At 54.7% G+C, this 27100-nt stretch overlaps 2 protein-coding genes across 8 annotated transcripts in view; one reads left to right on the top strand and one right to left on the bottom strand.

Annotated features, from left to right (window-relative positions):
• The window catches only part of DHRS12 (dehydrogenase/reductase 12), a 24755-nt gene extending 3596 nt beyond the window's left edge, over window positions 1-21159 (top strand). The window contains exons 1-11 of one of the 4 annotated variants that reach the window (XM_078876107.1): window positions 1170-1301; window positions 3567-3642; window positions 12512-12612; window positions 13284-13366; window positions 13949-14044; window positions 15408-15489; window positions 16944-17008; window positions 17652-17756; window positions 18156-18246; window positions 18467-18604; window positions 18983-21159. In XM_078876107.1, coding sequence (XP_078732233.1) covers window positions 3587-3642; window positions 12512-12612; window positions 13284-13366; window positions 13949-14044; window positions 15408-15489; window positions 16944-17008; window positions 17652-17756; window positions 18156-18246; window positions 18467-18604; window positions 18983-19101 — 936 coding nt within the window. In that variant the 5' untranslated portion in view covers window positions 1170-1301; window positions 3567-3586 and the 3' untranslated portion in view covers window positions 19102-21159. Of the gene's footprint in view, window positions 1-1169; window positions 1302-3566; window positions 3643-12511; window positions 12646-13283; window positions 13367-13948; window positions 14045-14098; window positions 15147-15407; window positions 15490-16943; window positions 17009-17651; window positions 17757-18155; window positions 18247-18466; window positions 18605-18982 lie in introns of those variants that run through there. The other 3 variants (XM_078876105.1, XM_078876106.1, XM_078876108.1) reach the window with 3 other exon arrangements.
• A 1363-nt stretch (window positions 21160-22522) lies between these two features.
• WDFY2 (WD repeat and FYVE domain containing 2) overlaps window positions 22523-27100 on the bottom strand; it is a 39699-nt gene continuing 35121 nt past the window's right edge. For 3 of the 4 annotated variants that reach the window (XM_078876110.1, XM_078876109.1, XM_078876111.1), the window contains exons 12-13: window positions 26915-27023; window positions 22523-26022 (exon numbers count right to left, since the gene is read on the bottom strand). In XM_078876110.1, the coding sequence (XP_078732236.1) occupies window positions 25993-26022; window positions 26915-27023 (139 nt within the window). In that variant the 3' untranslated portion in view covers window positions 22523-25992. The remainder of the gene's footprint in view (window positions 26023-26914; window positions 27024-27100) is intronic. The other variant, XM_078876112.1, reaches the window with a different exon arrangement.

The following is a 27100-nucleotide window of genomic DNA, read 5'->3' on the forward strand; positions in this document are numbered from 1 at the left end:
TGCGCTACGAACCCTTGAGAGCTTGGTTCGATTCGCGCTCACGGCCAACACCATGGTGGCGATTATCTGAACCCGTCCTGGTCCTCCCCTAGGTCGACTCAGCCTCAAATGAGTACTTGGTGCAGTGTGCCACGTGGCGCTCTAAGCAACTAACGCTGCCTTAATACTGGTAGGAACCTGGTTACACCAGCCCACAGGGGATTATTGTGTCCGTTCGTCGTGCATCCAAAAATGGGAGGGGTGGGGCTGGGTGGGGAGGGTGGGGATTGGCTGGGTGGGGAGGGGAGGGTGGGAAGGGGCTGGGTGGGGCGGTGGGGATGGGTGGGGCTGGGTGGGGAGGGTGGGAAGGGGCTGGGTGGGGCGGTGAGGCTGGGTGGGGAGGGTGGGGATTGGCTGGATGGGGAGGGGAGGGTGGGAAGGGGCTGGGTGGGGCGGTGGGGATGGGTGGGGCTGGGTGGGGAGGGGAGGGTGGGAAGGGGCTGGGTGGGAGGGGTGGGGCTGGGTGGGGAGGGGCTGGTCACCCCGTGGTGCCCTTATAAAACTCAACGTTTAACCTACTCACGCCGGCTTGTGCCCGCCCTCACAGTCGGGCATATTTGCGGAATACACCACGCCGCCGTTGACCCTGGCCATTGACCGAGCAACCCAACGTTCCTACCAGCTTCCTCCGCAGCAGGAAGGTGTTACAGTCGACTCTGATGTTTGAGATGTCAGTGTGCGCGTGTGTACACGCGTCCCACGTGACGAAGACAACGTTCATTGCTCAGCGCGTCACGTGGGACGTGTTTAACAATCTTCGGGCGTGGGCAGTGTGGAACGAGTGAATGTGTACTGTAATTGAATGGGGGACTACATTGGTGAGACGCGGACAGACGATGCGGTGTTGGTGAGTCTCCTGGACCGGGACTTGGCGGGACCCTTTCATGATTATGCACATTTGTGTCTGTATCCACGACGTCCCCACTTGTGTCCCACACGTGCCCCTGAGTGTCACACACGTGCCCATGAGTGTCTCCCGCACGTGCCCCTGAGTGTGTCCCACACGTGTCACTGAGTGTGTCCCACGCGTGTCACTGAGTGTGTCCCACCCGCTCAATGGGGCTCGTGTTGTGTGCACGGGCTGGGGGTGCGGCACTGAGCGAATTTGGCTGTCGAGAGACGGCCACGCGAATCGGCCTCCCAGGCATTTTGCATTGCGACAGCTGCGGCCACGTGTCTGGGGTGGGGGAGGGCTGGCTTGTGTAACAACAGCAGCAGCAGCAACAGCAGCAACAACACGCGTGTTTCGCTGCTGGGGTGGGGTGAGTGAGCTGTGTGTGTCTGTCGGTGTGTGGGGGGCGGTGGTGCAGTAGTTAGCGCGACGCTGCGCTACGAACCTGGCCACCCGGGTTCGATTCCCGCTCGTGGCCAACACTGGTGACGATTATCTGAACCGGCCCTGGGCCTTCCCTAAGTCGACTCAGCCTCAAATTAGTACCCGGTGCGGTGTGTAAACATCGCCACCCACCCCGTTTGTGTGCGGTTCCGGTCTTCAGAGCTACTTTGCTCACAGCACTTGCCCAAACAGTCTGTTCACGGCTATACGGGGGATCTTGTGTCTTTGATGTGACGGTGATGGTGGTGGTGATGATGATGGTGCACCTAACCTGGCACAAGCGCCGTGGGGGTTGATGGTGGTGGTGGCGGTGATGTTGTTGATGGCGATTCTAATCGATGGGAGTGATGTCATTGATGATGAATTATTTCTACAGCATCAATCGCGACAACACGCACGCAGCTTCAGCGAAGACGAGTTTCACATCACAATCACTTTTTCTTCTTGGTTCTTTCGGTAAAGTCACGTAGAATGGAAATAATAAAATAATTTAAAAAAACATAAAATAATTCTCACGACGTTTTGGCCACAACGCAAGCAGCCGTCCTCAGGTGGAGAGCAGGTCTGTCGAGAAGACAAGAGTCTGAATGACACACTCCAGGCTTGGAGCGACTATTTAAGCTGGGATGGAGGGGGGAAGGGCGCCTTGACAAAATAATTGATATGCTTAAATAGTCGCTCCAAGCCCGGAGTGTGTCATTCAGACTCCGTCTTCTCGACAGACCTGTTCTCCACCTGAGGACGGCTGCTTGCGTTGTGGCCGAAACGTCGTGAGAATTATTTTAATGTTTAATTTTTATTATTTTATTATTTCCCTTCTACGTGACTTTACCGAAAGAACCAAGAAGAAGTGTCTCAGTGCACAAGCCGATTACATCATTTCAGAATCAGAATATTTTTCCAGGAGGAATCTGATGAGCTATGAAGCTTTAAGTCAAAATCTCAAACTCTTTTTCACAGATGTTTCGTCTCCGGGGTGGACACTCTCCTGGGAGGGTCCTTCATTTGGCTGCCAGTCCTGTTTTTAGTCTCGAACATTGCCTCTTCTGATACGTGACTTTACCGAAAGAACCAAGAAGATGAATCCCTGCAGTCACGAAAGAAGCTTTGAATCGAAATTTCACTTTATTCCCGTTTTTACTTCGCGAGGTTGCGAAGTGCTCGCTCAGGACGCTCGCCTGCGTGAAGCCGACAACTCACTCGGGTTTAACAGCAGTGGGCCAGTGGCATCGAATTCACGAAAAAAGTTTCTCTCGCTCTGAATTCGCACTGATTTACATTGACACCTCAGAGGAACGATGTTAGCCAATCGGAATTCCCCTCTTGCACGCTTTTATTTAACTCACTCTGTCTGTTGTCGTATCCTCAAATCTTGTAACTCAATTTTAACCCACTTCCCAATGTGGCATCCACTGCAAACTTGGTATACTTATGTCATACTGATGACAATACTATATTATATCGTTAAAAATACCAAAAATATTTTTAAACATTCTTTTTGTATATGTTATGTTTCGGCTTGGGTCTAATTGTCCACGGTCAACTGACGTTGGCTGTAAATCACCACGCTCCCTTACGTTATGGCAAGCTTCGGGGCCACTTGCTGGAGTCGTGGAGTTCTGCCATTACTAGTATGGTACATTTCATTAAAGCGTGTTTTAAAAAAAGTTTTTAAAATATTACTTATTTATGTTAAAGTCGATGAGCAAATCGTTTGCCAGTGCTGGTCTTTGGCCAATTCGTTTCTCATTGTCAGCCGATGGGCATTCTTTTTAAATCCTTTATATTAAGTTCACTTGCTTGCTTAGGACCGTGCAAATCTTTCGGTCGTTTTTTAACCCACTTCCCGTGATCCAATCGAGCTGACATTTTGCACACACTCGTTGTGCGTGACAATGCATTTTCGTGAAAAAAAATAATTCCAAAATTTTACACCAATTGTTTAATGCTGCCAGACAATCATCTGACCCATAGGTGGCAGCCATCTCAAGCCAGAGGACAAGAGGAGTCTAGCCGCCCCGATGCCACGCATATAAAGGATTTATAGTGAAAAACTTTGTTTTTACGGGTTCATTTTTTTCAGTTGTAGTCTGTCCCGAGTATAGTCGCTGACGTTATTTGAGGTCACCGACCACCTCCCGTTTGTCTGTGTCCGCCGACTGATGCCACGTGTGTTTGTTTTGTCTGCCAGATACAACACGCAGCTTTGCCATGTCTCTCTACCGGAACTCCATCTGGTTCGTGAAAGGGCTGCAGGAATACACAAAGTGAGTGTCGTCACTCTAATGGGTTATTCGGATTCTTCTTTTTGTTAAATTGTCAGATTTCTTTTTACGCGATGTGTTTTCTTGCCATGTACAGGGTTAAATTATTTACCTCGTGGGCCATTCCCCGAAACGTTGCCCATTGTATACTTTTCATTTTAAGGCCGCAGTGTTATTAGTTTTTTTAAAATCATAATTTATGTGCAGAGTTTGATTCCCGAAATGTCATCATTAATTCCGTAGTGGATAAAATCCTTACCGCTTTGCGGGAAAGTGTAGAAACCGATGACGAGAATAGACTGAAACCTCGTCATAGAAATGTGGAATTAGCATCACCGGTTCAGGGGCTGCCAATAGAGATGAGCATCAACACCAGCCCCTATCCCCCCCAAATATAGACGTCAAACTCCGCCGATGGGCGCTCCCTCGCAGCGCTCGACAGAGCCAGAGATGGGTACAAGACAAAGATCCCCCATATAACCGAAACGGACATTTGGGGCAAGTGCTGTTAGCGAGTAGCACCTATGAAGGCCGGGCACGGCACACGAGGAGGTGGGTGGCCAGCAATCATCCCCATTTGCAGTGTTTACACATCGCAGCAGGTACTCATTTGGGGCTCAGTCGACCTAGGGGGAGGTCCCAGGACTGGTTCAGAAAGTCGCCACTGGTGTCGGCTGCGAGCGAGAATTGAACTCGGGCCGCCGGGTTGGTAGCGTAGCGCTAACCACGACACTACCGCTGCCCACGCACGGTGACGCATGGAGATTCACAGTGATACAGATGAAGTATTGGAAAATGACGGCAGGAAACTCCTTGACGGGAACACACTTCTTTTATTAAATCTTGACTTGTAACAATACAACGCGTGGCCTCTCTTCTTCACAATGCGGTCACCATACAACGGTACAACTCGTGACCTCTTCTTCTTCACCCTACGCTTCTCTTGACTCTCTGGATTCTGTGCTGCCGGCTCTCTGTGCCTCGTGTAGACTCCGCGCCTCGGCTACACTCCTCTCTCGCCTCGTGTAGACTCTGCGCCTCTGCTACACTCTCCACTCGCCTCGTGTAGACTTTGCATCTCTCTCTCTGGCTACACCGTATGCATACTCGGCTCGTGTAGACCTTCCTCTCTCTCTGGCTACACCGTATGCATACTCGGCTCGTGTAGACCGTTCTCTCTCGCTGGCTACACACTATACATTACTCAGCTCGTGTAGACCGTTCTCTCTCGCTGGCTACACACTATACATTACTCAGCTCGTGTAGACCGTTCTCTCTCGCTGGCTACACACTTATACCTTACTCTCCTCTATTCTCCATTACTCTCCTCTACTCTCCATTACTCTCCTCTACTCTCCATTACTCTCCTCTACTGGCTCTATCTCTGCACCTTCGTCTTCATTCTTAGATGGTTCCACTTCTGCCCCCTGCTCCTCTGTGCATCACCTTATATACCCCTTCTTCCCGGGAGACGGAGCGGATGCGGACCTCAACGTCGGCACCGCTCCTCAGTTACCCAATCCCCACGCGCTATCCCTACGATCCGGTTCCGCTCAGCGCGTGTTTCCACTCCCCGACCAATCACACCGCGCTGCTACCCGATCACTCCCTCTGGGCGCGTCACCGGCACACAGCCAATCAGCAGCACTACCCCCCACCCGCGCACTGACGCCTGCTCCTCCCCGTCAGCGCGCGTCACCACACACACACCCGTACATACGCGCTGGCACACGACATATACACCCAGCGCGTATCACCACTACATCACCCCCTCCCACATAGCTCGCAGCCGGCCCGGCTGCTAACAACAACCAACCGCGATGATAAAACGACAACCAACAAAAAAAAAACCCCGTAACCCCCCGAGTGTGCCCCGTAACATAACACAACAACAACAAGAATAACTATGTACAGATTGACAATGAACACGAAAAGTCAACAATAACACGATACGAGCAAATTCGAAACGAACGCGCCCCACGTCCCTGCGACTACACGCAGTGACGAGGCGCTCCAACTGCCCCGACTCCTCACGAGGCAGGTCATGCAAAGTAGCACGACCTGGCGCGAGTCCGTCTGGCTGGTCCATCATATGGGGCGGGACACTGACGACCGTCCGGCGGTTCCGGTTGCTCCAGACGGCGCGGAACGGGCCTGAAGGGGCCGGCCCCGCCGCGGAGATCCGGCCGCCGGTGATCGGCAGCTGTCAGTTCCGAGACACCTGGGAGCAGATCAGGCGAAAATACGTGTGGATCAGGCAGAGACATTTCCCCCTCTGGGTCGCCGGTCACGTCACACGCCCGGCCATCACGACACACGGGGAGGCCATATGGAGGCGAGAACGGTTTCAGTCGGGAGGGGTGAACGTACCAACGGCGCTTTCCCCACTTTATCTGAACGCACTGGGGCCGTGCAACGCGCACGACCTCCACGGGTCCCCTCCACGGTCTCAACAATTTAGGCGACGTAGCCAAGGGTGCCTGAGGGCAATGCAGCCAGGCCCTGTCACCTGGTTTCCATTCGTGCATGGACACCTTCCGTGCCCGCAACCGTTCATTAGCAATTTGGCGAGCCCGCGAATTAAGCCGTGCGGCCTCCCTCGCCTCTGTCAGCTTATGAATATTAAACTTAATATGTTCTGCCAAATTAGAATTAGTTCGTGGAGCGGACAGGCCAAGTTGCGTTTCTATTGGCAGGTCAGCTTCCCGACCGTACATCAAATAGAATGGGGAAAACCCCGTAGCTGCATGGGGGGCCATTCTATACGCGGCAAGGACTCCCGGGACCTGCAGGTCCCAATCTACATGTGCCTCGCACACCTGCTGGCACAGCATGGAAGTCAAGGTTTTGTGGAGTCTCTCCACCATCCCGTCAGTCTGCGGTTGGTACGGGGAGGTACGCACCTTCTTGGTACCCAACAGATCGCACACCTCTTGCAACAATTTACTCGAAAAATTTTTACCTTGGTCGGTCAGCAGGCGTTCGGGAGCCCCCTTGTCCAGGACATAGCCCTGGACGAAGGCATCCGTCACAGCCGCTGCCGACTGGTTAGCGAGAGGCCACGCCATAGGCCATCGGGTAAAGTATTCGACCCCCACTAACAAATATTTATTCCCTCTCGGCGTGACTGGGAAGGGCCCCAAAATATCGAGTGCAACGAGCTCGTTGGTACGCGAGACCTGAATAGATTGCAGCGGTGGATTAGCTGCCACGGCCGGTGGTTTACGCCTGGCGCACTCAACGCACCCCTTCAAAATATGCACCACATCACTTCCCATTCCCGGCCAGTAATAGTCACGCTGAAGCAGGGCAAGCGTCTTGTTAACTCCCAAGTGCAAGAGGCGTTCGTGTGCCGCCAAGACAACCCTCCCCCTCACAGCGGAAGGCACCACGAGTGCGTTCCGCCGGGACAAACTGTCCCATTTCAATAACACTCCCTGCTCAAGTACATAGGAGCCGGTACGCTCCTGGTCCCCCTCGGGACCCCCAACCTTGCGGCGCAATGCTAGCAGCGAGCTGTCCGCCATCTGGAGGCGGCCCCATTCGCTGAGCGACAGCGAGAGCAGCGAGTCCCGACCCTGAGAGGCAGTGGAATCATCCCTGATCGGTGCGCCCGCTGTCGCAGCCAGTGCCCCCATCTCCCCCGCAAGCGTCGGTTTACAGCGCGCCGATCCCGACAAACACGCGCATTCATCACAAGGCAACAACCGCGACAAGCAATCGGCATTCGTGTGTCGCAACCCCTTACGGTACGTAGTCGTAAACTGATAGTCCTGGAGGACTTCCAACCAACGCGACAACTGGCCCGAGGGCTGGGCGACCCTCAATGAATACTGTAGCGCCGCGTGGTCCGTTCGGACTGTAAAGTGACGACCATAAAGATATGGCCTAAACTGCTGCACAAAAAAAACAATGGCAAGCAGCTCGCGACGGGTGACACAGTAGCGCTGCTCCGCCGGAGACAACACCCTACTACCGTAGGCGACAACTCTTTCGACACCCCCAACGACTTGGGATAGCACCCCCCCAATGCCCGTGTTGCTAGCATCCGTGTCCAGCAAAAAGGGACTGGCAAAATCGGGATAACACAAGGGTGGGGCACCCACCAAGGCGTCCCGGAGGGAGCGAAACGCGGCCTCCTCCTCCGGTCCCCATTTGAACTTCACTCCCTTCGCCGTTAGAGCGTGCAAGGGTTTTGCAATAGTGGCGAAGTGCTCAACGAACCGCCGATAATAAGAAGCAAACCCGATGAAACTACGCACGTCGGAAACGGACGTAGGTGTCGGCCACGAACCGACACAATCCGTCTTCGCGGGATCGGTGGAGATCCCCGAAGAATCGACAATGTGACCCAAGTATCTAACCGACTTCCGAAGGAGGTGACATTTGGCCGGTTTAAATTTCAGCTTAGCCGATCGCATTCGCAAGAACACCCCTCTCAATCGCTGGAGGTGTTCTTCAAACGTTTTACTGAAAACAATGACATCGTCCATATAAATCAAGCATGTATCCCACTGCAAGCCCGACAAAACCAACTCCATAAGTCGCTGAAACGTCGCTGGAGAGGAGTGAAGTCCCCTGGGTAACCGGTTAAACTGGAACAGCCCCCCTGGAGTCCGAAATGCTGTCTTAGGTTTCGACTCTTCGTCGAGCGGCAACTGCCAAAACCCCGATAACAAATCAAGAGTCGAAAAATATCGCGCACCAGACAATGCATCGAGGGACTCATCCATCCTGGGGAGCGGATACGCGTCAGCCACAGAGATCTTATTCAGGCGACGGAAATCAACGCAGAATCGCAGGGACCCGTCCTGCTTCTTAACCAGCACAATAGGCGCTCCCCACGGGCTAGAGGAGGGCGAAATAATATCGGCTTCTAGCATTTCGTTAACAGCCGACTGAACATGTTCCTTCTCCACGGGACTCAGTCGGAAGGGATTTAGCTTGACCGGCGCCGCATCGCCCGTTTCAATGTGGTGGTGCAACAAATCTGTGCACCCAATGTCATACTCATGTTTACTGAACACATCAGAGAATTCTATGAGCAACTCGCGCAGCGCACCCAACTGCGCCGCCGACAAATCGTCCGAGGCGGCGCATAGCGAATGGACCCACTCAAGGTCTTCCCTTGGCTCAACGTTCCGCGCGGGGCTCGAGCCCACCTGCGCAACCAACCCATCATCCACAGGGACCCGCGCCGCGTGAGCCAGCACGGTGCCCTGTGGAATGACAGCTGGCCGCGACCCCGCGTTCAAAACCATCACAAACGGATCCCTGTCAGCCCGCACCAAAGTGTGAGCCACCGATAAATCAAGACCCCCGACAGCCTTGTTAGAAGGACCCAAAAGCATACTTTGTTCCGAAGCCTCCCTCACCCATGGTTTCCGCAACCGGAGGGGAATCAACATCTGTGAACCCGGGGGCACATGCACGGTCTGTGTCGCCACCGCTTGTATCGTAGCGCACGCCGTCCGAATGTCAGTAGGGCTCGTCAAAAATGCAATCCGGCGACCCGATGGCAGTTCAATGCATCGTTGATCGATAAGAATTTTAATGGGCATTTTAGCCAAAAAATCAGTGCCCAAAAGACACGGAACCGCCAAAGAAGACGAAACGAAAACGGGTCCCGACAATTTGATATTTCCAATGCAAATGGACGCCCTAATCTGACCGATAATGCCCAACGATCCCCCATTAGCGGCGTAAAATGGCACATCCACTGGAAGCAGCGGACGACATTGGACTGGGAGAATATCATAAATGAGGTCCGATATAATAGTTGCCGATGCCCCCGTGTCCACTAACACCCTAATCTCGACCCCATCAATAGATCCCGTAACAACGGACGAACCCGCCGAAGCAGCCACAATTCTATGCCCCAATTCCGCCCATTCGATGTCTCCCTGGTCCCGGCCGAACCCCCCTCGCCGAACCGAATCCCCGAACCTTAACCGGCCCTCCTCCGCCGCAACGCGGCGTCCCATGTGTGCCGAATAAACAGGCCGAGCGTGTGAGGTGCCGCGACTTGCCGGGGATTGTAGAGATGACTTGGGATCTCGGTCGTCGTCCAGCCGAGCACCCATGGCGCGCTGACGCGGAGCGCGGCACCCGGACGCCACGTGGCCCCGGAGGCCGCAGTTATAGCACGTGACGAGGGTCGGAGTAGATCTTGGATGCTCCGACTTTCGGCCCGATCGCAGAGGCGACCGAGCCCCCGGCCTCCAGTCCCCTGGTCGTCCCGTGGCGAACGCCTCCTCTCGTGGGCTGACGACTTGGGGTTCGGTGACCACCGAACCCGGAGCTGCGACGACAGCAGCGTTGCAACCAACTCCTTGTTTCCGTTGTAGGGCCTCGTGCGCTTGAATACTCGTGGCGACTCTCAAAGAAGAAATATCAATCTCGTCAGCTGTGTTGATAGGGACTCCCAGGTCCTGCGCCAACTTAAGCAGCTGCTCCAAAACCATCGCGTCTTGGCCCTCCTCGTCCATCCGAGGGAACGCAGCATCAGCAAGAGCCAGCAACGCCGTGCGATAGGCCAGCGCGGTCTCCGTGGCCGCTTTCCGTCTTGCGTAGAAATGATGGCGGCACGCCGAGGGAGGTCCGTAGACCCTGGCCAACAAACCCAGCGCATCCTTCAGCGTGGAGCGGTCCGACTTCCGTGCAGACCTGAAGGCCGCGAGCGCGTCGTCGTCCAGCAGGGCAGGCAACGCCTGCAGCGCCGTAGCATCGGACCACGCTGACATCTCTTGATGCGCCAAAAACCTTCGCTGAAATTTGCCCCAGTCTCCGCCTTCCGCCTTGAAGGCTGACAACGTGGGCAGACGCTGCTGAAAAATGAAGTCATCCGCCTCGTGGTTCCTCTCCGCCTCTCCGTCGGTGTGTAAGATGGCGGCTCCAGCGGCAGACGTAAAATGGCGGACCCCCTCGCGCGCTGATGACGTCGATGCGCGCGCTTGGGAACCCACCACCACGTGGCGCTCGCCGTTCCCGCCAAAAGTAGGCCCAGGCGCAATGGCGGGAATCCCCCATTCGTTTTGGCGGGAATCTGCAGGGCGACCTTGTAAAATGTCCCCCACCGTCCCCGCTCCTCCCGACGAGCTGATCTCCGCCAAGATGGACGCGGCGGCGAGCAGCAGCTCCGCCAGTCGGGAGTGCGCCTCACGAAGCACGGCCTCGGTCCCCGGTCGCTCGGCCGGCGCCGTCGACGGATCCTGTAGCGTGGGCAAGTCTTCCTCCTCGCCCCCCGCCACCAGCGGCCCCGAGTCGTCCAGGTTTTCCTCGCGGTCAATCCCGTGGGTCCTACGGGTCTTCCTTGTCTCCATGCTTGGAAGCCCGTTTCACTTCTGACGCCAGATGAAGTATTGGAAAATGACGGCAGGAAACTCCTTGACGGGAACACACTTCTTTTATTAAATCTTGACTTGTAACAATACAACGCGTGGCCTCTCTTCTTCACAATGCGGTCACCATACAACGGTACAACTCGTGACCTCTTCTTCTTCACCCTACGCTTCTCTTGACTCTCTGGATTCTGTGCTGCCGGCTCTCTGTGCCTCGTGTAGACTCCGCGCCTCGGCTACACTCCTCTCTCGCCTCGTGTAGACTCTGCGCCTCTGCTACACTCTCCACTCGCCTCGTGTAGACTTTGCATCTCTCTCTCTGGCTACACCGTATGCATACTCGGCTCGTGTAGACCTTCCTCTCTCTCTGGCTACACCGTATGCATACTCGGCTCGTGTAGACCGTTCTCTCTCGCTGGCTACACACTATACATTACTCAGCTCGTGTAGACCGTTCTCTCTCGCTGGCTACACACTATACATTACTCAGCTCGTGTAGACCGTTCTCTCTCGCTGGCTACACACTTATACCTTACTCTCCTCTATTCTCCATTACTCTCCTCTACTCTCCATTACTCTCCTCTACTCTCCATTACTCTCCTCTACTGGCTCTATCTCTGCACCTTCGTCTTCATTCTTAGATGGTTCCACTTCTGCCCCCTGCTCCTCTGTGCATCACCTTATATACCCCTTCTTCCCGGGAGACGGAGCGGATGCGGACCTCAACGTCGGCACCGCTCCTCAGTTACCCAATCCCCACGCGCTATCCCTACGATCCGGTTCCGCTCAGCGCGTGTTTCCACTCCCCGACCAATCACACCGCGCTGCTACCCGATCACTCCCTCTGGGCGCGTCACCGGCACACAGCCAATCAGCAGCACTACCCCCCACCCGCGCACTGACGCCTGCTCCTCCCCGTCAGCGCGCGTCACCACACACACACCCGTACATACGCGCTGGCACACGACATATACACCCAGCGCGTATCACCACTACACAGAGACACGGAGAGAGATGCTGAGGACACAGACAGAACGAGACTGATACAATTCAAAATACATAAAGAGAGAGAGATGGAGAGAGACAAAGACAGAGACAGCCGCACGGAAAGAGACACAGAAACAGAGGGAGAGAATTAGGTATCCTTCCAATTGCTGATCTAACATATATGTAATGATCGATGGCTTTTTTGAATATAGATGCCACTATTTCTCTTGCTTAGTTGTGCTGTACCTCTATGCCCCCCCCCCCCAACATCTGATCTGCCCCCTCCGCCTTCACCGATCCGTACCGATCGGCGTCGCGGATTTACGATCATGGCCCCCCGCGACCCCCCCACGACCCCCCACGGACCCCCGCGACCCCCACTACCCCCCGCGACCCCCACTACCCCCACAACCCCCGCGACACGTGCGGCGTGGGCACGCCCTCATCCAGCTGCGGATCGGCAAACTGGAGGCTGCCGCACGTCGGCGCGTTGGGGCCCACGCTGACCACGGTCTGTGACCGCCACCCGCCTCCCGCCCTGCCAGGGGCGGCTACGAAGCGGCCGCCAAGAGCTTCCGGGCCCAGGACTTGGAGGTGGACGCGAGCGGCCGCTCCTTCATGGTGACGGGGGCCAACAGCGGCATCGGCAAGGCGGCCGCCCTCCACATGGCCAAGAGAGGTCGGCGGGAGGTCACGGGGGGGCAGGGTGGGGGGCCGGTCACAAGGAGGGGGGGGTGCACGGGGAGATCACGGGGAAGTCACGGGAAGTGTGTGCGTGAGCGGGTGAGTGGATGATTGAGTAACAACGTGAATGGGTAGGTGAGTGAATACATGATGAGTGGGTGATATTATGGGCGAGTGAGTCAGTGAGTGGGCGAGTGAATGTGTGAGTTGGTGGGTGAGTTGCTCCCTGCCTCTCTTCCCATGTGACTCCGTGCTCTAGAGACATCACTAATGCACGTCGTTGTTGTTGTTGTTGTTGCACCAGTGCGTGCGAGTTGGGAGCGGTAGTGTAGCGGTTAGCGTGCTGCACTATGAACCTGGCGGCCCGAGTTTGATTCTCGCTCACGGCCAACACCAGTGATGATTATTGTAACCGGTCCTGGGTCTCCCCTAGGTCGACTCAGCCTTCAACGAGTACCTGGCGCGGTGTGTAAAACATCGCCACTCGGGAGACAAAAGGTGGCCGGGCGCGGTGATGGCCACCCTCCCGTTCGTGTACCGTGCCGGCCTTCATCGGTGCTACTCGCTAACAGCACTTGCCTCAAAAGCCTGCTAAGGCTATACGGGGGATCTTTGCCTTTGTGTGCGGAGCAGGCGGAGCCGTGCACCTCGTGTGTCGCAACCGCGAGCGAGCCGAGCAAGCGCGCGAAGACATCGTCAAGGAGAGCGGCAACCAGGTGCCCACCTTTGACCTCTGAACTGCGTGACCCCCCGATGCCTTGTCCACCAGAAGTCTTGTATCGGAGCAGTGGCTCTCCCCGCCCCACCCCCCCTCCCCCGCAATCAAGAGCGCTGGTCCATTACCTTGCAATTCCCTCCCCATCCCTGTCTTGCCCCAAATTCTCACACCTTTGCTCAGTTCATGAAACGTATCGACCCTTTGTCTGCTGTACGTTTCTGGCACGCCTGGGCGTCGTGAGCCTCCGGGCTTGCTCTCAGCAACCGTGATGAAACAAAATAATATCCGTGCTTCTTGTGTACATTGCAAGCGGCATCATATGTCCGCCTGTCAATTCTGTCGGTGTCCGTCGGTTACAGCGTCTGCTTGGCTCATTTTCACGACAGTCGAGTCGGAGGTACATTCTAACCGGACTAAAAACAGGGCCCTGTGCCGTTGATAATTATGAGCTATTCACCTGCCCTGACCATTGACCCGTGTAAAATATATATTTACGATGAGCGAAAACGTGCAGCATGGTAATCGCCGTGGCGTTGTAGAGACTTTCCGCCAAATCGTCTGTCCTCCCGTCTCGCGACAGAGCGTGTTCGTGCACCTTCTGGACATGTCCGACCCGAGCAAGGTCTGGGAGTTTGCAGAAAACTTCAAGAAGGAGAACGAGACGCTCAACGTCCTGGTGAGGAGGGGGAGGAGCGGCGAGTCCTTGACATATACGCCACGGTGACGAGATGTTAACTACCTCGCCTGGTATACACGAGATCGTGGGTTCGGCCCCGACCCTGACACCTGTATATTTGCTGTTTGCATGTCTCTCTCTCTCCCCGTGGTCACGATTTTTCTACGGTTCCTCCGGTTCTTCCCGCCACGTTTAGAATTGACTTGCGGTTTAGAGGATTTGGCTGCCGTAAATTTCCACGCCACGGTGATGACGATGACGATGACAATGACGATGATGATGACAATGACGATGATGATGACGACGATGACGACGACGATGACGATGATGATAATCCCACTTGTTGGGCTACCATTCGTGATGGCCAAGTCGCTTCTGAACAAGAGCTCTGATAGCTCAGTGGGGGTCTTACCTGGTCCAACATTTTTTCTCATAAAAACTGAAAGATCCACGAAGAACTACGGCGGTGGCGTTGACGTCGGCTCGAGGCGGCCGCTCGCTAGCGGGGTGGCGGGTCGTGGCTCCCACGAATGAGTTTGGGTTCGCTAAATGGATTTTCACGTTTGTATCATTGTTTTTACTAAGCAACGCTTGCCTGTGCAGTCCATTTCCCAAATTCGGCACCTTGCTAACGAGTGCAGCCAAAGATGATCGCACTCCGGGTGGTGTTTTAACAATAAAACTCTTTATCAATAACAACAACAACAACAAAGAAAAACGCGAATGGCCACAAAGCCACGGTGGCCTCACCCTGACTCCGCCCTCGCTGTCCCAAAACGGCGGAAAGAAGACTGCTCCGACACCCTCTGTTTGAACACAACGACCAAACAAACGTAAGTTGTCTACACCGGCGTGAGGCCACGCAACGCTGCGGCCGAAAGGCCCCCCACCCCCACCCGGCGTGGCCGAGCCGGTCGAGCCACCGACGCGCCGAGAGGTTTGGCCTTTTGGCAAACCGCTCGCGGCGGCGGCAAGAGCGAGCGACGTGCTGCTTCGGTTCTGCCGAAAGGTTCCCGTCCAGCTTCGCCCGGGTGTTGGCCAAGGGCCGGGACCGCGCAGAGCTGAACGGGGGAAGTGTTGCCACCTGCAGGTTGCACGCGGTGTGAGTAAGATGAAACGGTCGTGCCGGTGGAGGAAACCTGGACTATCCAGAGAAAACCCACTGCCATCATCGCCACCATCAACACCACCACCATCACCACCACCATCATCACCACCATCATCACTCACCATCACTATCACCACCACCATCAACACCACCATCACTGTCACCATCGCCACCACCACAGCGCACAAGAGGGAGGGAACTTCAGGGAGTGTGTCTCTCTCTCCGCTAATGAGCACACGCACTCTCCGCCCGTAGGTGAACAACGCTGGCTGCATGGTGAACCAGAGGGAGCTCACCGCGGACGGACTTGAGACAAACTTTGCCACAAACACGCTGGGTAAGCTTTTGTCAACGCCTCTGTGGCCTTGAGAGGAAAAGTATACACAGTCGGTGACGTTTTGAAAAATTACCCTTCTGCTTTCTCACAGATGTTGACTCCCTCGCCTGGTATACAGGAGGTCGTGGGTTCGATCCCAACCCTAACGCCTGCTGTATATTTGGAGTTTGCGTGTCTCTCTCTCCTCCGTGGTCGCGTGGCTTTTTCTCCAGGTCCTCCGGTTTTTCCCTCCACATTTATAATCAACATCACGCGTTCCGAGCATTTGGCTGCGATAGACGTCCACACGATAGGCCACTTTGTTGAGCTGTATAGCTCAGTGAGGCCTTACCTGGTGAAATGAAAACATTTCGTTTACATACCCGCTCCTTTTGAAGGCCACAGAGATGTCGATGAACTTGTCGAGTTATTTTGAGCGCGCTGTGCTTGTGCCCAGCTGCCAACGCAGCCGCGGCAAACATCTCGGGATCGACTCGGCGCGTACGGGGCGCGTCACCCCGCCTCGGTTCGATTTTTTTTTCCGAAGACGGGTTTCAACCTGGGCCGTCGCTCGGTCGCGCGCGACCGAATCTCCTTGTACGCGGGACGCATCTCGCAGCCGGGTCGCGGAGCCGTTGCGCAACCGGTTGCTTGCGGTCGGGACGGACTCGCAAGCGGCGGGTCCGCTCGGCGAACTGCAGCGAGCGTGGTTTAAAATCGGCGCCGTGACGCGTGTGAGAACTACGGCCGCTCGTTGCCGGGTCTCGTCTTGCGCGTGACGTTGCGAGGCGACATCACTTCGTTGATGTTGCCGTCATAATAATCGTCGACTTGTGACGCCGCGCCACCGCCAAAGCGCCGTGTTACAAGTTGACGATTATTATGTCGGCGTCGTCATAACTTGACTTGTAACGCCACCGCCACTGCGTTCGCTCCTCGCTCTCGTCGAGAGAGACGGGGGACGTCTCAAGAGGTCCGAGGAGGAACCACAGACAAGGTGGAAGGTAGCAGCAGCAGCAGCAGCAGCCAGGTGGCGAGGAGCCAGCGCCAAATTCCTCCCCAAGCTCTGTGGCCCTCTCTACGTATTAAGGTGTTACCGGGGAATTAACATGCACGTGGAAGGAGAAAACCCATGCGTGCGTGGGGACAACGACCTACCCCATACGGATGGATCAGGTGGGTTCCACAGCAAGTGTACGGGCTCCTCGACGCCCACGGGAAGACAGTTTCACGCGACATCTGCGCGCGGTGATCCACCAACCCTCGCTGCTGCCTCCACACAGCGCTGGACTACAGGCAGCAGCAGCTGCCGCCCCAATGTCATCCCACGTTACGCGCGACGTCACCTCGTCATGCACCTTGACGCTTGACGACGTCGCGTTGGGGAAAAGTCGTTACCGGAGCCCCGTCCGTGTGCGTGATTTGATTCGATGTATTTATGCTTTTCCCCCACCCCTTGCCGTCGGTTTCATCAGGCACCTACATCCTCACCACGGCCTTCTTGCCCCTGCTGGAGAAGAGCGGCGACGACGCTCGAGTGGTACGAACCGTGAGGCGGGAGGCGGGGGGGTGAAAGGTCATCGCGCGGGGACCGCCGCGGTGCATTGTGGGCCCAGGGCCAGTTCTGGATATAGCCTCAAATGAGTACCTGGGCAGTATGTCAACATCGCGAACAATATTTCAAGTCTATGTAGACTATGTACTTTTTTATTTACTGTACGTAGCCAACCGTGCTATCAGAGGTGTGGGGAAAGACAACAAACTAAAAATAAAAAGCAGTTCTAAAGAACTGAGTTTTCAATCTAGATGATTTAAAAGTGCATAGCTCCAGTGGCTTCCTAATATCGGAAGGAAGAGCATTCCAGACGGCCGCAGAAGCGCATCTGCCAGCGCCGCGCAATGCGGTGACCACCGTCTTTGTTTGATGGCCCAGCAGCCAAAAGCTGCCACTGCTGCTGCTGTGATAATGAGCGGAGTTCGCGTGATGATGGTTTATGCTCCTTGACGAGATCAGCAAGGCATTGTGGTTCATTTGTGGCAAGCACTTTGTGTGTAACGAGCGCGACCTCATCGTAACGTATCCGTCCGGGGATCGGAAGGCAACGCAGCTCGGCGAGCACGGGACGGCCACGGTCGGATCTTGCAGTACCCGTCACGACACACGTGTGTACGCGCGTGTGCAGGTGACGGTGTCGTCGGGCGGGATGCTGGTGCAGAAGCTTGACCCCGATGACCTCCAGGTGGAGCGAGGTCCATTTGACGGCACCATGGTCTACTCCCAGAACAAGGTCGGTGCGATGGTCGCTCTACAGTTCTCTTCTCGCGTGTCCTGTCCGCTCTCGGTTTCGTAGATAGACTTCGCCACGCTGTCCAGCGCGGGATGATGAAAAATAATAAACATCATGTTGTCGTCTCGGCCCACCGGTAAGTCAAAGAGCCATTTTCGTAACCAAATTTTAGCGATTGGATACGACGTCTTACTCGAAATTATGCCTCGCATCTTCAGAAGATCCATAAAAGTCCAGAGTAAAATCCAGGAAGTGTTCGACGCTTGTTGTACACGTGACAAATTTGTCTGTGTCCCGGTGATGGTAGGGTCTTGACGATACAAACTTGACCCCAGGTCATTGCGTGGCCTAAACCCAACAATCTCTTTTGTTTGCTGTTCGGAACGCGATCGCGAGCAGCGGCAGCAAGTGGCGATGACCGAGCAGTGGGCAGCGCGGCACAGAGGCGTTCACTTCTCCAGCATGCACCCGGGATGGGCAGACACACCCGGTAACACAAGAGACACACGCACAACCCACCCGTTATGCTGGACTTAGGTACCACCGGTAACACGCACAACCCACACTTCACCTGGTGCTATGCAAATCCTCATTTGGCTCCCGCCTTGACCGGAGCAATACAAGGCCGATTCCAGGATACCGGCCTCAATAGGCACTCGCTAACAATGCCCCGCCGGCGACGGTGCCGGCGGCGTTTTGCCTCTGTGCAGCGGTGCGCACGGCCATGCCGGAGTTCCACCGGCGCATGAAGGGGCGGCTGCGCACGGAGGAGCAGGGCGCCGACACGGCGGTGTGGCTGGCGCTGTCCCCCGCCGCTCGCGCCCACCCCAGCGGCCTCTTCTTCCAGGGTAAGGGCCGAGAGGCAGGAGGGCCAGAGTTGCGACGTCACGGGCAACTCGTCCTTTCCCTCTGCACGATGTTGGCAAACGTCCATTTTGGCAGCCGTCGCGATTGTCGTTCGCTTGTGAAAACTTCATTGCGGGTGCCACTGCGCGTGACTTGCGCGTGTGCACGTCGAACTTCTTTTGCACCGTACGTAGAGCGACCGCGCTGCTCGGAGTCGTCGCTCGAGGTCGCCCGCTTCCCTCCCGGCGTCTCCGTAGACAGCGAAGGCGAACGGCGACACTTGGGGAGTGGAATGTAACGCGACGGTGGGACCATCGCGATGGCGAAGCGGCTGTTCCTGCCAGCGACTGTGCATTGAGTCGGTGTGGCGTCGCCCCCAGATCGCAAGGCCGTGGCGACGCATCTCCCGCTTGCCTGGACTCGCTCCTCTGACGCCGAAGCGCAGAGGCTCATGGGGAAACTGGAAGAAATCGCCGCGCGATTCAAGGCCCCCGCTTGAGACGTCCGAAGAATTTGGACGATCGTCGCCGATTCCGCCAGATTCATGGCTTGGGATGTATCCTTGATTGGAGCGAAAAACATTGATTTTGGTAAATTACGCTGTTGGGGATGATTTGATGCCGACTGACGTGTGTACAGCTCTTTCTTGTTTTTTTGTAAGCAAACATTGTCGTCATTTGCGTTGTTGAGAACAGTTCAGTAGCCGTTGAAATGCAAGCGAGGCGGTGTGGATATTGTACAGCATTCCTAGGCAGAGGCAGCAAACTATTTGGAACTTGTCACGACCTGTCATTTCGAACGTTACACCTATTTAAAAGCAGAATGTTTGTAAAACATACGAAACGACTTTGCTCATTCTGTCATTTACCGGCACTGATGTAACAAAAATGTGTGAACTCTATGAAGTGACTTTAAATATTGTTGCACATTTGACACTGGAACATTTTTTTCCTGAATGCAGTGAAAGGGGGAACACCCTCACATGTGGGGGGGGGGGGGAAGTTAAAACTCGGTCCACAATTCAGCAGAGCCCCGTTTATTTAAATTGCGTGCCCTGCCCGCACGTCACGATTCACACTGAAGTACAGTTTCCACACAAAACCGCGGAGAAACGCACGCACGCACGAGAGAGAAAAAAAAATCTAAACTCAAAATAGTAACTAAACAATAAAACTTAAATCTGGAACGCAGTGAAGTATATTTCTCAGATTGTAGGTCCGGGTCGAGGTACAAAGCACCGCCACGCAGGAGCATTCTGTGCTCGATCGATCAACCGGCGGACTGGAAGTTTTGTATTTACGCTCGGGCGATGTTTCGCAAAGAGCAGCCTGGGCAGGACCGCGTTTCCCTGCTCCCTGGCGAGACGGAGAGCCCGCCCCCCCCCAACACGGGAGAGGGCTGGTGGAGACAAATCCCGGAGAACACGATCAGTTCGTTCCGTGGGGGGGTCCTAAAAGCCACGCACACAACCTCACACGTTGTGGTCGTGGGTTTGAACTCGTTGGTCAGCAGTGCTGGATTTAAGTTTTTAAAAAATCCTCGCTGTTGCAAACAAATTGATAAAAGTAACAAGAATTTTCCAGTGGATTTGTCGACTCATAGAATGATCACATTGGTGTCCCGTAGGTGTCCCGTTGGTGTCCCGTAGGTGTGTCCCGTAGGTGTGTCCCGTAGGTGTCCCGTGCAGTGGTTCCCCGACCTGTGTGGGGGACCCACGACTAAAACGGACGGACCGTCAACCCTAAAAAAAAAAAAATTTTGACGCACCACCAATCGAGAAAAACTTTTTGAAAATATAAAAACCGACGAAATATTCGTTATCTGCTAAGACTTCCACGGAGCACACCCCACGGCCTTGCAGGCCGTGGGGCTGTCGGGTGAAAATGTTTTGTCTTATCCAGTTGTGTCCCCAAAGTGTGGATTTTCCTCAAAACGCGTGGTGTTTATACAGTGTAATGTATTTAGGTACTAGCGATGCACCGAGTAAAGACCTCCACGCGAGGCGGCATTGGTAATTTTACATGTGTAGAGGTCACACGTCGTAGATGTGACCCCTTGCAGCCACTAGAGGCTCTACATTCAACACTTAAAACAAATCTTTAAATCGCAACCCTGCATCGTGATGATTAACAAAACGCGGAGGGCAGAAATCGTCACACGCCTAAGGTATACAGGCAAAGCATCAGTGTAAGGAATATTGAGCGCTTTAACTTTGAGCGTCAATTTGAAGAGATTGTATTTAACACAAGTGCTAATTGCAACCCATGGAGAATGATTGTACCGCAGAATTCTTTTCAGTTTTGTTAACTTTGTTTTGTCGGGAGTTGTAAGGGTTGCAACAGTGAAACGCGTTGGACCTAAAAAAAATAAATCGATTCAGGAAAATGTAACCAAAGTTTTCCAGCGGGCAAATAACCGTAACATTGATGATAAACAAAACTATGCATCAATGAACCGATTAGCAAGATTTTAAAACTCGCGATACACGCATCAACTCGCATGTGTAAGAATCGATGCTCTTCCATCAGCGCGTGTTTTTCATGCAATGGGTTCACGTCATCCCTGCAGTTACTCGTGGGCGCTACATTCACCATAAAACAAAAAACACAATGGAACGGTGACACCTAATCGCGAAAATCAAATCATGGGGGGCCAGGAGGGTTCACTTTGAAACCTCTCAAACATACACAAAGTAGGGATTCATCTTCTTGGTTCTTTCGGTAAAGTCACGTAGAAGGAGAATAATAATAATATAATATTAAAAATAAACAAAATAAAATACAATTCTCACGACGTTTCGGCCACAACGCAAGCAGCCGTCCCCCTTCACCTGAGGACGGCTAGCTTGCGTTATGGCCAAAACGTCGTGAGAATTGTATTTTATTATGTTTATTTTTATTATTTCAGTATTTCCCTTCTACGTGACTTCACCAAAAGAACCAAGAAGATACACAAAGTAACCGGTATTGGCCAAATATCCGAATGCTGAAAAGCTACTCAGTTGGATTTCCACAACGCAACATCGCCCCCTACTGCGTGACCCCTGGCAAGACCGCTCCTGAAAAAATAATTCTGGAGACTCGGCGAGGCTTTCTCCGGTAAACAAGGGTCATTGTGCACCCGATTCATCAGCACAAAGTACGCTCTACAGCAGAAATCGGTAGACCTCGCCCGCAGTGTAAACAGCACGAGCAAACCAGCCTCCCGTAACGAGCTGTCCTGCCCCATCCCAGGCTAAGCCATCGACCCACGTTCACGAAACCTTTCAATCGTGGAGGTCAGAACCCAGGGAGAGACTGGGCGCACCCCTGCAGTCTTGCCGACACCGAGCAGATGAAGTTTCACCACTCCCGGTGGCGACTTTGTTTTGGTGAAGTCTATTTTGTTTGTGTTTGTACCGTCGCGTTTGTATTGGCGGTCTATGTTTCAGATATTTATTTTTTGGCGAACCATCGAACAAAGACGGTCACCGCATCGCGCGCTTTCAGGTGCGCTTCTGCGGCCGTCTGGAACGCTCTTCCGATATTATGAAGCCACCGGAGCAATGCGCTTTTAAATCTTAGATTGAAAAATGTATTCCTTTCGAACTGCGTTTTGTATGTAGTTCGTCGTCTATCCCTCGAACTTCAAATTAGCACGGTTGGCTGTGTACGGTGCAAAAGAAGTTCAACATGTACATGCAGCTGGCCAAGGCTTGTCCAGCAACGAGTAAAAATCGCGAGTGGTGGGTGGAAGAATGGTCGGCGTGGAAGTGGGTGGTGGTGGTGGGGGGGGTGGAAGTAGGTGGTGGTGGGGGGGGTGGAAGTGGGTGGTGGTGGGGGGGGTGGAAGTGGGTGGTGGTGGGGGGGGTGGAAGTGGGTGGTGGTGGGGGGGGTGGAAGTGGGTGGTGGTGGTGGGGGGGTGGAAGTGGGTGGTGGTGGGCGGGGTGGAAGTGGGTGGTGGTGGTGGGCGGGGTGGAAGTGGGTGGTGGTGGTGGGGGGGGTGGAAGAATGATCGGCGTGGAAGTGGGTGGTGGTGGTGGATGGAAGTGGGTGGTGGTGGTGGGGGGTGGAAGTGGGTGGTGGTGGTGGGGGGGGGTGGAAGAATGATCGGCGTGGAAGTGGGTGGTGGTGCTGGTGGTGGATGGAAGTGGGTGGTGGTGGTGGGGGGTGGAAGTGGGTGGTGGTGGTGGGGGGGGTGGAAGAATGATCGGCGTGGAAGTGGGTGGTGGTGGTGGGGGGTGGAAGTCGCCCATTCCAGATTTGATCAAAAGCGAGCAGGGCAACGAGGAGCTGCGCGCTTCCAAAAGCATCGCGCGTTGCCCCCTCGCCATCGCGTTAGGGGGGTGGGGGTGGAACCGCTTCCTGAGAGCCCAGGAGGACTTTAAAACACCTTGGGTGGACAACCACCGCACGTGGAAAGCGCCGGTCGCTTCTTGTGTCACTGCAAGAGGCCCCCCCCCCCCCTTGTCGCGAAGGCAGTGACTGGATGCGCCGTAGTAATTTCCTGGTCAAATGCCGCCCCACCCCACCCTCCTCGGGCACCCGTTGAATGCAGCCCAAGATGCTCGCAGGGACTGAATATCGTTTGCAGACCGTTGCCGTACGGAATTAGAACTCGCGGGCCAAGACAAGAGACATCAGTGGGAACCCTGTCTGAGAGCGAGAGAGGGTCCATTGCCATCTCACAGTTCACCAGCACAGACTCAAGCGAGCCCGACTGCTGACGAGACACTGTACATCAAAACCAGTAGTTTGCTTGTACTGAATCAATGCTGCTGAAATCATGCACTCCCCAGAGAGGCCGTTAGGGATCATGGGCTGTGTAAGATTTTATATATTTTTTTTCTTTACGTGGAGAGAAAGGTGAAAGAGATGACTGCATTTTGTTCTTGGCCATGCCGTGGCGGCATTTTATGACGCCACCCGTCCGCTGAGAAACTCGGGGAAGTGAAATCACGTCCACATTTGCCGCTTACACGAATCCGATCGGACACATTTTGGCAATCCACAATCAACCACAAGGGTGCGCGGATACTTTTGCACAACGCTCACGGCCGTTGCGCGAATGTTGTCCATTTGACTGGCGCGTACACAGTCCGCAAAAGTCGTGGCACGGATGGATAGTCATGAAGGGATCGCTGCCCCGTCATTACCCCCAATTCACAAGGCAATTTTAACACAAGAAATCAAAGCCGACTGGCTGGCATGAAAACCTGACGTGGAGACTGGACTGTCACCTTCTGCTGCAATTTGGAGTCCACAATCCACACTCAAAACAACCAAAAGCCAGATTTTATTTCGTTCACGATGGAATTACCGCATTTTTTACTCTGAATGAGTGCACGATTTCCATGGAATCAGCATTAACTAATTGGGAATGGTAACGGCCGACAGATGAATGGTGGGCAACCTGGGATGGATATGTTTGTCCCCTACAAGTCTGCGTTGCTAAAATGGATCTCGAATTTAAAAAAACCTGTGTGCATATCATTCATGGTGATGTTACGGGAGATAAATACTGCACCCTCCTCTTCCTTCTTGGCTCATTGTGTCAAGAGGGGGGGGGGGAAGGTTTGCTTAGTTACACAATTACACCACGAACTGCAGGTGGCAATGGAGGTATCGGGGTTCCATTGAAGGTGGTAGGGGGGGGGGGAGAGAAAATCGGATCCCGTGTTGAGCAATGGCACAACTCCTGCCAGAGTGACTCTGCCAGAGGAGTTCACCCAGGGCAGGGCTTGCGATAGTTGTACCAAAAAGCTGTATTTCGCGAGACCGATTCTGTGCAAAGTGAAGTGGGGTCAGGTGGGGTCAGGTGGGGGGGGGGGTCAGGTGGGGGGGGGGGGGTCAGGTGGGGGGGGGGGGTCAGGTGGGGGGGGGGGTCAGGAGTTCAGGGGGCACCAAGCCAGCTCCACTGAGATCCTGGGTTTGAGTGCGGGGTGTCGGCTGCTGCCCGCGATTAAGCCCAGGATCTCGAACACAGCGGGCCGATGGCCTCTCTCTGACCTCGTCGTCAATGACCGCACGGACAAACGAACAAGAAAAGAAACTTGGTTTCGCACTCAATTTGGATGCATTCCAGCGGTGAACATTAAAAGCACGTTGTTTGACCGTCACGCGATCAACATTTCTCTGCAGCGGCGGCGGCGGCGGCTCGGGTGCCAAAAAAGTGCACGCGTCATTTAAGTGCGTGAACCAACAAAAAATGGGTCCGACACGTGAAGGGGATTTCAGAAGCAGTCCTGCGGCCGTTCTTCAAACGCACGGGCAACGGGCCCCGCTGCCGTGCGAGCGTTCTTGTGCCGAATGTTGCGACTCGTTCGGCGATCGCCGACAGCACGAACGGGTCTCTGAGCCTGCGGAAGACGCTCGCAAAGAGTGACGGAGCCAACAGCGGAAGTGGCTTTTTTGTTCGGGAACGTGCGCGCTCGGAACGTGCGGGGGGAGCGGCGTCGCAAGCGGTTCCCCCGCACCACGTTACGATCTCGCTGACCTGGGTTCAATTCCCGGCCGTGGCTAACATCGGTGGCGAGTGATATCCGACCCTCCAATAGGTGAACTTGGCCCTAAATGAGTACCGAGTGTTGGTGTGTGAACACCAGCCGGCTTGTACCACTGGCGGCACCAGCCTCGTGTGCGCCATTTTGACCTCAATAGGTGCTCGCTAACAGCATGTGCCTCTATCAAGTCTATAAGGCTGCAGAGAGTCGTTGTTTGTGTGCACACGTGAGTATATGTGTGTGTGTGTATGTGCGTGTCCACAGATGTGTGTGTAGCTGTGTTCAAGCACGTGTGTGTGTACGTATAGTCGTGCGCATTCATACACGTGTATGTGAGTGCACGTGTTAGTGTGTGTGTGCGTATCGGTGTTCACGCATTCATTTGTGTCTGTGGCAAATGTATACGCGTGCGTATGCATGCGCATGTATATGCTTGTGTCGCTGCACATGTACATATGCATGCATCCCTGTACGTGTGCGCGCACGCGAGTACTATTATGCATATTTGCACATGTGTATGCGTGCGCACGTGTGTGTACAAGTATCTGGACACACGTGGGCATGTGTATATGTGTCTGCAAACACATGCCTGTACGCGTCTGCACACGTGCGCGTCTTAAGTGTCTGCACACAAGTACGAGTGCGTGTGTGCGTGTGCGCGTGTGCCGTGCAGTAAAGATATCGCGGATTGGATGAGCGCCCCCGCGCGGAACGTAGCCACGTTCACCACGCGGGAGCAGGAGGACCCTGGCGGCAGATCCGAGTGCAGCAGGCAGCAGCAGCGGTGGTGGCGGTGGTGGTGGTTCATATTCTTCGTCGTCATCGTCACGGTCGTCGCCTTCACTTTCTCCCACCCCCACGTCGACCGCGCCAGGCCCGGTGACCCGGCGTGACCCGGCGTGACCCCCCTCACGAGATGACGGACGCGACGTCCCAAAGCTGCGGACGCAGAGCAGGCGGACCGAGGGTCAATGGGTCAGACGGCCGAGGGGTCGCGCCGCGAGGTCGCCCGGAACATCGTTGCTTCCTCGTCGCGTCTCAGTTCCGCGCTCGAGTTCGAGCGAGAGTTCGAGCGAGTGCACTCGATGGCCTGGGGACCGCCGCATCTGACGAGATGTTCAACTGCCTCGCCTGCCTGGCATGCAGGAGGATCGTGGGTTCGATCCCAGCCTTTTGTGTATTTGGATTGCGCGTGTTCCGCAATTTGGTTGCTTTAAATTTACACGTCAAAATCCACTTCGTTGAGCGACCATTTGTGGCCAGGTCGCTTATGAAATAGAGCTACAGAGCTCAGCGGGCCTTACCTGGTAAAATAAAAATAGGATGTAGAGCTGATGGAGAATTCGCAGGAGGGAAATTTTTATCTTGAGGTTCAACAGCCCGTTGATTTGTGTCACAAGTTTAAATTGTTTGTGTAACCTCCAAAACGCGTAAATATACTGCACTTGCCTTTCTTTTTTTAAACACAATTGCCGAGCACAGGCCCGCGCGCTCAAACGTGAAGTGGCCAGCAACAAACAGCGCTTGCACAGTTGCTGAAGAGGTCAGAGTGTAACACGTTTCTGGAATGGAGCAAGGTTATTAGTTATTTTCCTAAGAGCTCGCGAAAGAGAAGACGATGGGGCAGGGGAATCCTTTTACAAATCCACTGCCGGACGACGGGGCCTCCCCAAACCGAGGGGGCCTCCCCAAGCCGCGCGGGTCACCGAGGGTATTTCACCATACTTCACCACACTTCACCACGCCGCCAACGGCGGCACGCGCACGTGGGAGCACGAGGCGCAAAACTGGACTGCGTGCGTTCACGAGAGATGTCCCCGACGGCCGTTACCTTCATGACCTTGTCGGTGCCGGAGGTCAGCAGCCAGCTTCGCGTCAGGTCCAGCTGCATGTGCACCACGTTGTGTTTGCTGTCGTGGAACGTGGCCATGGGGGCGCGGCTGCAGGGCACGCACGGAGACGCGCGGGTGAACGTGCGCAGGTGAACGTGCAGAGTACGTGCGTCATCACCGCCATC

Source organism: Lampetra fluviatilis, chromosome 43 (assembly GCF_964198595.1).
Source record: "Lampetra fluviatilis chromosome 43, kcLamFluv1.1, whole genome shotgun sequence".
Taxonomy (NCBI): domain Eukaryota; kingdom Metazoa; phylum Chordata; class Hyperoartia; order Petromyzontiformes; family Petromyzontidae; genus Lampetra; species Lampetra fluviatilis.